The sequence below is a fragment of the Balearica regulorum genome, chromosome 3 (genome assembly GCF_011004875.1).
Source record: "Balearica regulorum gibbericeps isolate bBalReg1 chromosome 3, bBalReg1.pri, whole genome shotgun sequence".
Lineage (NCBI taxonomy): Eukaryota > Metazoa > Chordata > Aves > Gruiformes > Gruidae > Balearica > Balearica regulorum.
Window position 1 is genome coordinate 97,967,567 of NC_046186.1, and position 14,607 is coordinate 97,982,173.

Sequence of the window (14,607 nt, forward strand, 5' to 3'; positions counted from 1 at the left end):
CCTTTTAAATCGGCGGCCCATAGCTCAGAATATTGGAAGGTGTGAGGAACTGGCAAGCATCTTGTTAGCTATAAAACCGTATGCAAACAAACCAACCGCCCCAAACCCTCCCCCCAACCCAGCCCCAGCCTGAAGCCCCCAGTTGGTGGCAGGTTCCGTGGAGGAGCAGCGCTGCCTTCCCACTCGTGGTGTTCTGCTGCCATCCTGTGGCGAGCCGGCCCGGCCTCACCCGCCGCTCCCGGCAGGTACCTGCCCTCCCCTGCGCGGCTCCGCAGGTGACCGAAAATAAAACCTCGTGGGCTTTCCCCAGTTTCTCGCAAGGGACGCCGTAACCTGCTGCCTCCTCTGCGTGGTTTGCTGTTACCAGTCTTGGTTTGATTTCTGCTTGATGAACCTCAGAGATAAGTAGTATAAAAGCAGGAAGCTGCAAACGATACCAGCGAGGACGAGATAGCTTACGTAGAGAGGATGGGAGTCCAGGTCCAGAGCCTGAGTCACCTGTAACCATGCATAACGTGAAATTAGGAATGGACTCAAAATTTTTATGTTGGATCTGTGAAGTGTTATTTAGGTGTGTTTTCCCCGGCCCCTGCTGCCTTTTCCCTTGGCTTCCAGCCAGATGTCGCTTTCAGAGGGGTTTGATAAGTGGTTACAGCTATGCTGTGTCTAGTGTCTGCGGTATCTCAGAGGAATACACTTCGGCTGCGGAACAATTTCAGCAAGCACGTAGCTGGGGCTTGCATAGGAAATAGTTGCCCTTTATTCTTTTCATTTTTTTTTTCTTTTTTCTCTTCCACTAAAAACCAGGGATAGGAGGAGTGACTGCTGTAGGGACACATTTAAAATATACCAAGTATAACGCAACTTCACGTATTGATTTAGTGCTTGTCAAATCTGAGGCCTGCAACATGTCCTTAAATATGATGGGAGCATAAATAGCATTCTCATTAGTTATCAAATGTTTGTATCAATTTTTATTAGTGACTTACAAGTTTCCCTGGTATTTGAAATGTAGTATTTCCGACAGTTGTTTCATACGTGTGGTCAGTGAACTGAATTTGCATCATGCCTTGAAAATTCCATCTGAGAAAAGAGATTTTAGAAACCCAAAATGGAACTGGAAAAAAAAAAAAATGGCAGAAAGAAAGAAATTGATACACATACACAAAATTTATTTGATACCTCAAAAACTGCTGTGTTGCTGCCAAATACAGCAGTTTTGTCTAATTTCTTGACAACAAGAGGCTGTAAACATGTAACAGTTTCTTATTGGACAAAATGGCAGATATACTTTATATTATTACGTGGAGATGGAAAATTTGGAGAGAGTTAATATCCATAGCCATCAAACTCCCACTGTCAACTAAGTTTCACTGGAACTCAACCTTCATCTACTGGATATAATTCTTTTTACTGAAAAATTTAGCAACCGTGTAAGAATCGAGCCTTTCACTAGTGCTTTTTTGACCAGATTGCTACCTCATTTTCAGATGGAGAAACTGATGTAAAATGAACGATCTGACTCCACTGTCCCCACCCAGGAAGATAATTGCGAAGGTAGGAATAAAGCTGAGTTTTCCTTCATGGGACACAGCCTCATAATGACCCGTCACTAATGAAAACCATCAATGTTTCAGTTTAGAGGAACAGTGGGAGCTTTGTCTTACCTGCCCAGAGGTTTTCCAGGCTTATCACGAAACCACCGCTCAGGTAGAATGACGTGAAAAGGACGTTGCCGAAGAAGGCTGAGAGCTGTAACGTTGGCAGCAGTGCTGCCACCCAAAGTGCCATCGTGCGGGCACTGTATACAGCCAGCCACACCAAGAGGAAGTTCAGCAGGAAATGTTCTGGTTCAGGAATGAGGTTTGCCAGCCAGTAGATGGGAACCCCATAAATTATAACAAAAGCACAGTGCTCTGGGAGCTCCCCCAAAATCTGTTCAGGTAGAAGAAAAAAGAGAGAAAAATAAGTTGAATGATAATCACAAAACCATTTGAGATGCATCTCGATGTGCTTATAGGCTGTTTATTAAAATGACAGGAAATACTCCCTCAGAATGCAATCACCTCCCTGTTAGGTGGTGTCAGTGGCAGGCAAAACCAATTCACAACAGAAACTGAAATCTTTGCTAATTTTTTCTCCAGTTGTGACAATTCCTATAACTAATTGTTAAATTGAGAGGATTCTTGTTACAGATTAGATATCTTGTTTTGTTACAGCTTTGGCAGCTTCTAAGAATTTAAGACACTTTCCCTGAGAACCACTGTGCTTAGTAACAGTAATGCTGTTACCGACTCATTGCAACTGTATGTTTTGTCCAAATCTGGTTGAACCTAGCGTGAGATCAAATTTGAGACAAATTTCATTGTTGGTCACTTCTCTACTATGTCCCAAAGGCAGTCCAGTTAGTAACTACTTAAGTTATTGTAAAACAAAAACGTGCTTAGGATTTTCTGAAATATCTAAAGATATGTATTGAGAGTATTATGATTATTTCTTCCAAAGAGGGTTGCTACTATCCACTAATACTAAGGTTGTAACAAATTACATCGATTTCTCTATGAATAATGTGCAATCTTTGTGACACAATGCAAAGAATATTTTTCTCTGGCAACCACTAATAAGCATTTAAAATCTTGTGCAGAAATGGAAACCTAAATTACAGATGCCATGGCAGGCAGAACTCATCTAACAGTGGCAACATCACAAAGAAGGAATTACTCTAAACCTTTGTGAAAATGAGAATGTAATTTTTTAAAAGTTCTAAATTTATTTCCAGAAACTCTGACTCTTTATGCACTGAATACAATTATTTGTCTCTGACCAGTACATGCCCAAACAGCTACCGGAAACGTCACAGTTAGCATTTTGTCATTTCTGGTTTACCTTTGCTTTAGCATTTAATATGAATATTTTGTTTTGCAGATCAAGACATGTAATCAGACTTTCAAAGATGCTTCAGCAAATTAAACATGCAGGTATGTAAAACTGTCTAAACCCTTAAATTTGAGTTTGAGATTTCTCAAATTTTGGTCCAACAACCCCGTGAAAGATTCTTCTTTGGCTTTTCTGGGGTGGGATCTTGGCCATGACTTATGGCAACGGATCTAAAGTAGCATGAGGTTTAATCCATTAATGCCAAGGAAGCAAGAACGATAGCCTTAGCTGGCAGACACAAAAGAACAAAGTCTGATATGAATGCAATCATTTATACAACAAGGCTTTGGTTTGTTTGTGGTTTTTAATGTTAAAGCCAGCTGTTTGTCTTTCCTGGCAATGAAACCAATTACCTTAGCAAAGAAGTATGGGCTAACAGAGTACATTCCATCTTCCAAGTCATTATAAAGCATAGCTCTTTCCGAATGACCTGCGGGGTAGGAACAAACAGGTTGGTTTCATCCTAGGGTTGCATTAATAAGTATAAATTTTTCATTGATTTAGGAATTTTCTGATTTTGATTGCTTATAACATGTACAAGAAAACTGACACTTACATTTGGCAATAACATCCAAAATCACTGTGAATGGGATTAGTGCACCTATCATGTACAACAGTGCTGTCGTGTCACGAATAGAGAGTCTGGTTTTGTCATGGCCATAGTACAAAAATCCAATTAATAATGACATGAGAAGGGCCTCAAATCCATGGATTAATAACGTCGAAAGATCTCTGAAGTCATTGGAGACTTGACGACTAGGAAAACAGCAACATTCACCATAAGGTATAGTACTTACTGATGCCGGTTATATTCAGATATGTTGCCCCAAAAGCTCTGCTAAAATCAGTTTGTGGAACTTGCTGACTTTGAGTAGGACAGGAGTTGGGCTGTTTCTGTAAAGGATTTTACCGAATATATACCTAATACCTGTAGCGTACGCTAAAAACAGCTGGTACTGGTAGTGATGTTCTACATGTATTAAACCAGTTGATCACATTTCTTTTGAGTATACACGCATGAGGCCCAAGTACAATATGTATCAATGCCTGCTATAATCAGTGAAGCCTTCTGGCTTAAAATCTGAAGCAGAGGTGGGGATGGCAATGCCTGAGCCAACTATGTGGCTGCCTGGGCTTGCTGAGGGTTGAGTCACCACACTTTGGCATGGAGATTGGGATGGCAGTACCCAAAACTAGGCCGTACGTTCCTGAGCCTGGAGGCTCCTGCTGATCCTTAGAGCCACTGGCTCCCAGCAATGTTACCTAGAGGTGACTGTGTCTGGAAGGAGCCCTGGGCCAGAAAGGTGCAGCTGTACATCTGGCTGCTGTCCTGCTCAGGGGGCTGGGGTGAGCCGGTACGGCAAAACCTCTGCTCTATGGCTTGCTGGGGCCTAGCGCTAGCTGTGCACTTTCAGCATGCACTCAGTTCTCATTTTGTGCTTCTTTCTTAGGCTTTAAATACAAATGGGCATGATACATAATTGTTTATGCTGAAGATAAGGTTACCTTAATAATACAGTGAACTGTTTTAAGACTCCTGGTAACTGATCACTTGAATGGTGAGGCATATTGATAGCCTCTTCTGAAGTTAAATGGGACCTGCTCAAAAGAAGAGGAGAAAAAAAAATTAGCACAGGCTGAAGCTTTTATTCCAGATCTGCTGTATAACATTCTTGGCTTTACCTTTGCTTGTTGAATGTGGTTGCAACGTTGTCTCTTTCAGTGGCTTTCCATAAGAAATCATCAAAATCTTTGACTTTTTCTAGGAACAAGTTGGCAAGAATATTTGCTCTTTTTCGGCTTTCCATCTCCTTTTCTGTGGTCTGTTTATCAATACTGGTCAAATCAACTGCAAGATATTATTTGACATGAGCCATATGATACAGATACAACATTATGATGTGTATAGAATCAGTGATTTCATCATGAACAGTGAGTATGACCTGTGTACATACATTAAGCTACAGCAGTTAAAACTTTATCAGTTACTTTAGGTAATTAGAGAGGAACAGATTGTTAATGAGTATTTTGCCTTGGGAGATGTTTCTTATCTAATCATTCAATGAATCACTGAGAGATTTCGTAATTGCTTATTATAATATTGTAAACTATTGTGATAGTGGCTGGAGATGGGTGCTGAGAACAAACAGTTTGAATTTCCTTCTTGGCATGTAGGCATTTACAATCTGGTATGTGAATTTGACTTAAATCACATGTTTTTTTCTCCATCTGCAAAGTGATAGTTATTATCTTTTTTGTTGTATCTTACAGAGGTGCCATAAACTTTACCCGATACTGAAAAAGCCCAAGCGGAATGTTATCTAAGGACAACATAGTAGCAGCAACATTAGTTGACTTAGCATTATTTTTTTACTTAACAATATAATTTATTTTTTTAATCTAAACTTACAGTAGTATTGCCCAGTGCTGACTTTCAGTGTAGAGTGACAAAACTTGACGTTTTGCAGATACTTTCTGAGAGAACTATCACTACGTGTTTTGTAACTCCTTGCTTTGGGCTGATCATCTCTGTTCAGCCACTCTTCAGCAGGAGTCTATCAATCAGAAATGAGTTGCAACCTGCCCTGCCTCATCCCTTCTGCCATGATCTTGTTTCTCTATCAGACACAGCCAGCATTTGTGTGTTTCCATCAGGTGCTCCTTCATGCTGTGGCATCCTCTAACATCCTGTCCCAATTCCACCTCCCTGCTGCCCATATTTCTCTTCTCTTCCTATTGGTACTGACTCTGTGCATACTGCTAAATTATCTTCCACCTCCCTTTCTCATCCCTCCCTGCCTCTATGTCATAGGTGTTTGTCTCTGTAACCACGGGCTGTAGCTATAAGTTTCTCTGGGACTGCCTTGCATTCCGCATTCCATACAGAGGTGCTGCAAGCCTTCTTCAGGCTGCACGTGGCTGAGGACTGCTCTGAACCATGGTGGTGACAAAGGTCTTTCTGCAGAGCTTGACGCTGAGGTTAACCTCTGTTTATCTCTGCACAGCTGATACCAGGTGACACTGCCTGCCACATAGGCACAGCCGAAGGTTACTCCAGAGCATTGCAGCTGGTGTCTGTACAAGGTTTCTGAGCCAATTTCAGTGCAAAGACCTAAGGGCTGGAACTGAACTAACCTCTGTGGTAAGAGACTCCTGCCATTAGGTTAACAGGTCCAGATTCCCTTCGCATGTTGCAAAAAACAGAAGACGGATGGATTTGGAACCATGTACCATGGAACTTTCTTTGAGTAGAGGAATAAAAGGATTGCTGTTCTGGGTTTGAGTTTTCTCCCTTCCAGTGTACTCTGTTGGACAGCACTCCTCTTTCCCATTTACTGTTCCACGTATGTATTATTCCTCACCCTGGGAAACTAGCTTCACATATTTCTTGATTTAGAAGTCAGAGAACTGGCTACAGAAAGCAATTGATCAGTTCATCCATGTCTTTCTCAGTGACAGGTAAAAGTTTTAACCACCTAAAACATGGGAATATGTGCGTTAAACATACGAAGAGTTGCTACACCTGGCAGAGTTGGAAGGAGGATTATTTAAAATTGACTTTGTCCATACCCCTTTGTTTTGTTACATTTCCTGTACTGACAGATAAGGATCTTATTAAAACCTGAACTTGCTACAGTATTGATTTGAGACAGTTATAAGGCATTTCTAAGACAGTTATGGTCAATAAAAATCAATGTTAGCTGATACATTTACGAAAGCGAATGATTCCCAGTAACCTTTTTTAATGGCAGTGCTTGATACTAACCATAGAAATCTGCAGGATTGCTGTACCTTGGGCAGGGATAGCCTAGTTCAGTGAAATACTGGACCATGTCTCTAGCTGTTCCAGAATAGACAGTGACTCCAGAAGTCATAAGCAGAACTAAATCAAACAGTTGAAAGATATCTGACCGGGGCTGATGAAGTGAAAGAAGAACTAATCTGTTTCCTCTGGCCAGTCTGGATAATGTTATCACGAGGTTATGTGCAGTAAAACTGTCCAGTCCAGATGTGGGCTCATCAAGTATGAGTATTCCTGCCAAAGACAATAAGTTCAGCTGTGGAAAGCAGCATGTTTGATTTGGAAAATATGTTCGAAGTGGTGCTAGTGCATGAAATCTCACTGATATATTCCTTTTTTTTTTCTAAGTCCAAAGTATATTTCATATCAACATCACATAATATTCAACAATGGCAATTTCTTCCACTATCTTACTGAACATGATGACCAAGAGTAATTATTTTAAATCTTATCTTGCTACCATTGGAAACAACTTTTTTTTTTTTAAATTTTATTTTCGTTGGGATGCAGATTTAGGTTCCTTATTAAATTTACATTTTTCTCTGCAGTTTTTGCACTTTGTACAAATATCAGGTACATGAATATTAATCAATACAGTAGTATTAGTTTTGTACCATGCCTACTGAAATATTTTAACCTAAATGCTCGATATTTAAACCTCTTGCATTATTCATGTGTAAATACTCACACAGTATTAATTTAGATAGCTCCTCCTCCCAGCCTGTGCTCTATTTTGCATGTGTTCGCACATATATATGAAGAGATATGTACATGTTTGGATATTCTTTTGCTGGCTTGTTTTGCAATTGGTTGTTACAAACTTGAAAGGGTTTTATTATTTTGTGTTGTTTGTGTTATGATGGAACTTTATGGCCTCAATCAGTACAAGGCAATGTCTGTACACAGACACAGTTAATGTGCTGAGGGGTATAATGCATGTTTGAAATGGAAAGAAAGCTTTACTTATTTTTCCTAGAACTACTTATTTTTTTACTTCAGGACCAGCGCATCTAATCCTGAGCATCACTTCTTACAGAAAAAGACTTCTGCTTGCCCCATAATTACAAAAATGTAACTTTATACAAGCAAAAAATTCTCAGATCTATTTCCCAGTGGAAGAGATGATGGGAAATCTCACTCAACAAGAGGGTCAGCCAAGTTTATTAGTGCTGCTGATATATGTAAGAGCAGATAGGTGATTGACTCCTGCAAAATCAGCTGCGGATTTAGCCTCATGTCTTGCTTCTACTGAAGACAATGGAAAATTCTAGTTCACCTGTGGCACGAGCCAGCTGCATCAGTGAGTTGCATAAGACCACAATGACTGGCTATACAGCCAAGAAAATGACCTTCCCTGTTAATATAGCACATGTAAATGGGCTGGGTTGGAGGAAAGGAAAACAAACCTGATGTTATAATAGGCCAGCAGCCTTCCAAAGTAACTTGCGGCATGTGGTCAGATAAAAACCAAACCTCATACTGATACGTACAAACCAGAGCGCTGCTGTGAGGGTGACTTCAGGCAACTTTCAGTAGTCTGTGTGATGGTGGTTTTAGAGAGTGGTGGGGAAGGCTCCCAGGGAGGCTCTGCCTGGCTCTGTCACCGCTTTTCCATTTGCAAAGGGGACAGCAGTGAAAGTGGACTCGCCACTGAAAAGACTCCATTTACAGAATTATTACTGTAATAATTACAGTATTATCTGTGATCAGCACTGATTCTAATTTAAGCAAATGGACCAGCACCTAGTCACTGTGTCTAACTTTGCTATGAAGAGAGAACCTCTGGCAGAGGGTGGTGCAGAATCTGCTAAGTGTCCTGAGTGTGAACTCCTCAAGCTGCCCCGGGGGCAACTGTGTGTGTGACTCTTCCCTGAAAGCTCCTGTCTTCCTTTACTGCCCCATTTCCCCCAGTGGTCTGTGGTGAGCACAAGGAAGGTGTTAGCATTTTGCTCACCTGGGTTCCAGAGCAGCTGCACACCAATGCTCACTCTCCGCCTCTCGCCTCCCGAAATGCCGCGGAGGTACTCGTTCCCTACCCTTGTGTTTGCACACTGACGTAAACGTAGTTCTGCTATAACGTCTTCTACCTGGGGAGATCCAAAGGGTAACAAAGATAAAGCAAGAGCATACTTGCACATTTGTGCATAGATAAAGCTGAAAATATGATTAATGCGATTAAAATTCATCTGGATATTTCAGTGCTGATCAAGAGACACTTGAAAACAAATCTTGATTTTAGAGATAACATTAAAAAGGCTCAGCAATCAGCAATTTAGTTCTTCTTTCAGCCTCTCTAATGCTTTCTCTAGATTGTCATTTTTTATGAGCTTTGGAACAATTGCTGGTTTCTATCTTGAAAGAAGAAAAAGGTTTATAATTCATAATCTACATAAAAAAATGCCAGATTAGCTGTTCTGACTCCAAACACACAGCATCTCTTGGATAATTCCTGTCAGACACATTTTTGACAACTTTATTTTTTCCCAACAGCTTAATTACCCTTTTTTTCCTTTGTGAGTCTGAAAAAAACTTTGGAAGGCGCAGTTTGGCAACGAACAATAGTGTTTCTCTGACAGTCAGGTGGGGGAGCAGTCGGTCATCCTGCCGCACATGTGCTATGCATTTCTTAACAAGCTGGGGTGTGCTGGGTTTGTTATTGATCGTGATTTCACCAGACTTGATTTTGCCTCCGTGATCTCGGCAGGTTATCACATCAAGCAAGGATGTCTTTCCACCAGCTAGAAAAATCAAAATTGAAAATTAAATTAATTTCTAAGGGATCATTTTGAAGAGTGATTTAGTCACAGACAGAGCATAGAAGTTTTTGTTCCTTAACGTGTTTTCCCCAACCCTTCCTGAAGCTTTTCTAAGGCCACAGAGACAGAATGGTCTTGAAATATAAGCTCATGTTCAGGCAATCTCTTTCCTCTCAAATGGAGCACGTGGCTTTAACCTTTGTCATTTCTCGGCAGAATCGGGTAGTTGGGCGTTGAGGATAGCTCCATGAACTCAAGAAGCACAGTCTCTTTGTCCTCTTGTTACCTGTCTTTCACTTTTGAAACATAGATGAATTCATGATGGCTGCAAGGCTGGCACCTAAACGCTCGGCAAGAGCTTGCTTTGTGGAGGGAATTGTGAATTCAGAAACAGCAGCTGGAACAGTTGAATGACTAAGGTACTGAATGATTATACAGACAATAAGAATCTTAATCATGATTGAAATAAAAATTATTGTGACTTAAATAAGACAAAAAGTCATTTAAATAATTAAGAAAAGCTAGCTCATACTCAGAGGTAAGAAAAGTAAAACAATGAAAACAACACCTGATTTGGAATTAAATAGCAAATGAAATTTTCCTTTTTGCTGTATGATACTGTATGTAAACATGAAGAGCTCTCTTATTATGATTAGATGTCATTTATTTCTAGTCTCCCTGTTGAAAGATTAACTCCACACTTGTTTTTTAATATATACATTTTAAAAAAGAAACCCATCCATCTGTAAACCACATATTGCTCTATTTAAGAGTGACATATTGATTGCCATTGACAATGTGAAACCCATCAGCAGTTTAATCCATTTTACTAAGGCATTTGATGAAATAGATGATAAACAGCTTTTAAAAATAGTTTGACTAGTTTGCTGAAAGGGGTTTATGCTCAGTGTATGTTACCTTACAAAGGTGCTATATCTATAACTCAGTATGTTATTTCATCGCAAGCTTTGTCTTTTATTATTGAGAGAATCTCTAAGCTACAGCTTGAAGGATATGTACTAAGAAAAAAATCCCATGGCAATGGGGAAGAAAAACCTCTTTTACAGAAATAAAGATAAAATTTCTTTGGCAAATATGCCTTGTCTTTGAGAGAGAGCATCTTCACTGAATCACTGAGCTAACCTGATGTAAGAGTCTAGTGAAGACACAGCATGGGGGTTTTTACCTCCAAAGTATGGGTACTTTTTACTTCAGTTTAACAAGTCATGTGTCTTTTTCTTATCCCTCTAGATGAGCCTAGTATCAACTAACCACCTGGGGTAAAGGCCATCTATCCATCCTCACCCTGGAGAAGACTGAACCAGTCCCACCAGAAAATGAAAGAAGAAAAAAAAAAAGTTGTAAGAAAGCAGAGACCCATTTTAAAGCCAAACAGAAGAGGAATTGTCTTTTCTTCTCCGTAAGTTTCTCTTAATTAATCCAAACGCAATATTTTATCCTGTTAGAGTTGTTTCAATCTGAAGGGAATTCCCACCTATGGCTATGCAAGTTGCCACTGACTGATCTTAGGGGGTCATTTGTCTGCTGTGTTACTGGGTAAGGTCTGCAATTGGCCTGTTTTGAATCTGAGCCATGAAGCTGATTCATGTCCAGCAGAGCTGGGACTGCAGGCCACAGTTATAACAATACCTCCCTACACCTCTGGAAACAAATAGCAGATGTGTACAAGTCATAACAAAATTGGTTTTAAACATAAATTTAATTTTTTTTTCCTCTCCAGTATCATTCTTTGTTTCCACATACATTTTAAAGAACGTATTTGTGACACATTTCCAATAGTTGTTTCTCAACTAGATTTTGCCATTCAAAAGACTGCAAAGTATTGATCTTGACTATGTACGTTTTATCTGAGAGTTTGTTAAATCATGAAATTTGGTTGCTCTTACCAGTGCTTCCTATAATAGCTAGCATCTGACCACTCTGAACTTTTAAATTCAGATTCTGGATTATTGATACGTGAGAACGGGGATCCGATTTCCAGGTCCATGGCATTTTCATCTGCGTGAGGTTTTCATACCAGGGAATCTGGGATGCCATGTTAACCTAACAAAGAAAGAAACAAGTCCCTTCATTTCAAACAATAAACTATTTAGCAATAAATATCTTCAAAGCTATGATGTCACAAGCAGAAAATATTCTAAAATAATTTTGTTGATCTTCAGAAACATATGGAAGACAGTTCTTTTACAGCCAAGTATGGTTTTCATGCTTTGCTTCTTACTCAGTTAATCACTAAAGCTATCTCTGTCCTCCATTCCTTTGGTAATTTATTGCTATTGTAAATTTTAAATGTTTATAAATTTTAACATAATTTGAAATTACGCAAAAATGAAATTGTGAAATCTACTTTAGATGCCATGGTGGCACAAAGGGAGATGAAAACTTTCACTGGTTCCCTGAAATCTCCTCTTTGTCTCCTTCCGCATACTCATTCCCATCAGCAAGGGCTCCCACTATCCTAGCTGGACAGAAAGTCCCTCTGCCCCAGCCATCAGAGGAATAATTTGGCTCAAGATTGAGAAAAACCAGAGATCAGAAACAGACCTCTTTTTGAGTCCTATCCCCTAGCTTTACTAGATATATTTACAATGGAGGGTTTAGCCTGCTGTCAGTATTGCAGTCAAGACTGCAATACTGCATACAAAGCTTCTGTATTTGACTGTGCAACAGTCGTGTGAACTCAGTGTTGTGAACTTCAACTTTGGCTTTTAAAATGGTTTGCATATAGAAACAACATTGCTGGATATGCACCCTGCTGAAGGGAAGTATATAAAGTACAGCTTTTACCTGGTAGTTGAGTTCTTTGACCTCAAGAATGTTTGATTTTCCGCTGTATGTGAAATACAGACTGTTATCTTCTTCAGAGCAAAAAATAGTATCCTGGGCCTTGGTCTGGAAAAGTTATTAGGTTAATTACAATACTTAAAGTGCTGTTAAAATTTGAGTTCAGAAAAGGCGAAGCACAAAGGGAAATATGTTTTATGGGATATAACAGTATTGTTGATGAGTTACTGCAGTGCAAAAGTCTGAAGGGTTGAAATGAGTTATCCGTTAATCAGTGTTAAACGTACTTTGTTCTAGTGGCATGTGTGAATGCCAAACATGCTGTGCTATGCTCTTCTATTTGCTTTCAGTTTAAATGGGATCACTTTCAAAATAGAGATAAATTTCATGCCACTATAGAGCGATTGGTCTCTATTTCTATTTTTGAGGAAAAAAATGTACTGCTTCAGCAATGTTAGTCTACTAGATCAAAATGGTGCATATAGAAATTTCTAAGTTATGGCAGCTAAGAATGAAGGTTCACTGGAAGTGTATTCATTATTGAATTATTGAATTCCAGGGGGACTTGTTAACTTTATGAACAAGTAGGTGTGTGACCATGAGTACAGTCTCTTTTTCTCCCCTTTTGTCTTTTAAATTCAGTTTGTCAACTGGAATTTGGTGTTCTGAGATATGAATTAAAATAAGAGTCTCTACATGACTTGGTTAACTTTTTGCATATAGCTGCAATTAAGAAGTCTTTGCTGAAGCAGTGTCCTGGTTTTGGCTGGGATAGAGTTAATTTTTTCCTAGTAGCTGGTATAGTGCTGAGTTTTGGATTTAGGATGAGAATAATGTTGATAACCCACTGATGTTTTAGTTGTTGCTGAGTAGTGCTTACACTAAGTCAGGATTTTTTCAGCTTCTCATACCCTGCCAATGAGTAGGCTGGAGATGCACAAGAAGCTGGGAGGGGGCACAGCTGGGACAGCTGACCCCAAATGACCTATATGATGTCATTCTTAATATATTAACTGGGGGGAGTTGGCTGGGCAGGGTATTGCTGCTCAGGGATGGGCTGGGCATTGGTCAGCAGATGGTGAGCAACTGCATTGTGCATCACCAGGTTTGCATATTCTATTATTATTATTTCTTATTATTTTCTCCTCTTTTGCTGTCCTATTAAACTGTCGTTATCTCAACCCATGAGTTTTGCTTTTTTTCCTCAATTCTCTCCCCCATCCCACTGTGGGGGGCAGTAAGCGAACAGTTGTGTGGTGTTTAGGTGCCTGCCAGGTTAAACCACAACAGGCAGCTTTCTGGATTTGGGTTTAATTCTGTGTGCATGCCTGTAGTTTTTACTCCAGACAGCCATATCTCTCCCAGAGTCTTGTGCTCTTCCTACAAGCCAAAGACTCATTTCCAAGCCAAGGCAAACCTACCTGTTCCCTCTGTAGCGGACTCTATCCATGCCTGTGGTATCTTTGGCAGATGGTGACCACAATCTTTGTGCGCACCTCCTACCCTCACAGCAAATGAGGCTGATTAATCTTTTCAGTCTAGATACACAGTGGAAAGCAGCATGACACCAAGCAGCCAGAACAGCCATGTTAAAGCCCTCCGTGCTCCCCACGCCACCAAAGCACTCTCTGTTCTTGCTTACGTTGAATGGAATTTAAAAAAACAAACAGGTGGTCCCCAGCAAATGTAGGGAGCCAGTTTTAGAGCCTGAAGGCGTGTCCTGGGAAAGCCAGTCCAGGCCATGCTCAGGGACTTTCTGCTCCATCCATGTGTTTGAAGATCCCCTCCCTCGGCCCCACCACTGGGGCATTGGCTTGTGTGGCACCGGCCTTGTCCCCAGTGTGCTCTTGTGGGGGTGAGGATGCTTTCTGCTCCCCATTTCAGAGCTGGAGGAGGTAAGGGCTCACTGTCTACGACAGCCCAGTCAGCAGGCTGGCCACTCGCCTCACCCAGCTCCTGGGCAAGCACTGTAGCTGTAGAATGGCTGAGCCCATCAGGTCCCTCCCTGCTCCCCACAGGTCTCGCTCACCGGCAAGCCGTCGAGTGCAACCTGGCTCCAGCCAGCACCATCCAGAGAGACATTTTCAGGGGCTTCCTTCATGTTGGCAGTGGAAGGTCTTGCTCCCTGTGGTGATTTGACTATCAGCTCTTTGAAAGCTGTGGAATCCTTCTCCTCTTGGTTTTGAGCTCAGCCCTTTCCAGGCGCCTTCACCGCAGCACCACTTCTCCTGGCGCGCTGCGTCTCTGCAGCTGGTGTGACCCTGTGGACAGGGAAATTTTCCCCTCCTCTGGGACAGTAACAGCTCA

At 40.8% G+C, this 14,607-nt stretch overlaps 1 protein-coding gene across 1 annotated transcript; it reads right to left on the reverse strand.

The window, feature by feature from the left end:
• Nucleotides 1–199: 199 nt before the first annotated feature.
• ABCG8 (ATP binding cassette subfamily G member 8) lies at nucleotides 200–14,513 on the reverse strand. Its single transcript, XM_075750092.1, has 13 exons — nucleotides 14,330–14,513; nucleotides 12,304–12,408; nucleotides 11,403–11,559; nucleotides 9,239–9,477; nucleotides 8,694–8,826; nucleotides 6,704–6,973; nucleotides 4,621–4,786; nucleotides 4,444–4,536; nucleotides 3,494–3,693; nucleotides 3,291–3,367; nucleotides 1,668–1,935; nucleotides 990–1,117; nucleotides 200–498 (listed from the first exon to the last, which is right to left on the reverse strand). Exons 1-13 carry the CDS (start codon nucleotides 14,399–14,401, stop codon nucleotides 361–363), a joined length of 2,046 nt encoding a protein of 681 aa, XP_075606207.1. The 5' UTR covers nucleotides 14,402–14,513; the 3' UTR covers nucleotides 200–360.
• Nucleotides 14,514–14,607: the final 94 nt, after the last annotated feature.

Bases quoted from the DNA above. Each gene is read 5' to 3' on its own strand.
- ABCG8 (XM_075750092.1), bottom strand. From the start codon at position 14,401: ATGAAGGAAGCCCCTGAAAATGTCTCTCTGGATGGTGCTGGCTGGAGC. The intron at 11,560-12,303 runs GTAAAAGCTGTA...TTTCTTTGTTAG, and splicing joins TCAAAGAACTCAACTACCAG to GTTAACATGGCATCCCAGAT. The intron at 4,537-4,620 runs GTAAAGCCAAGA...TCTTTTGAGCAG, and splicing joins ACCACATTCAACAAGCAAAG to GTCCCATTTAACTTCAGAAG.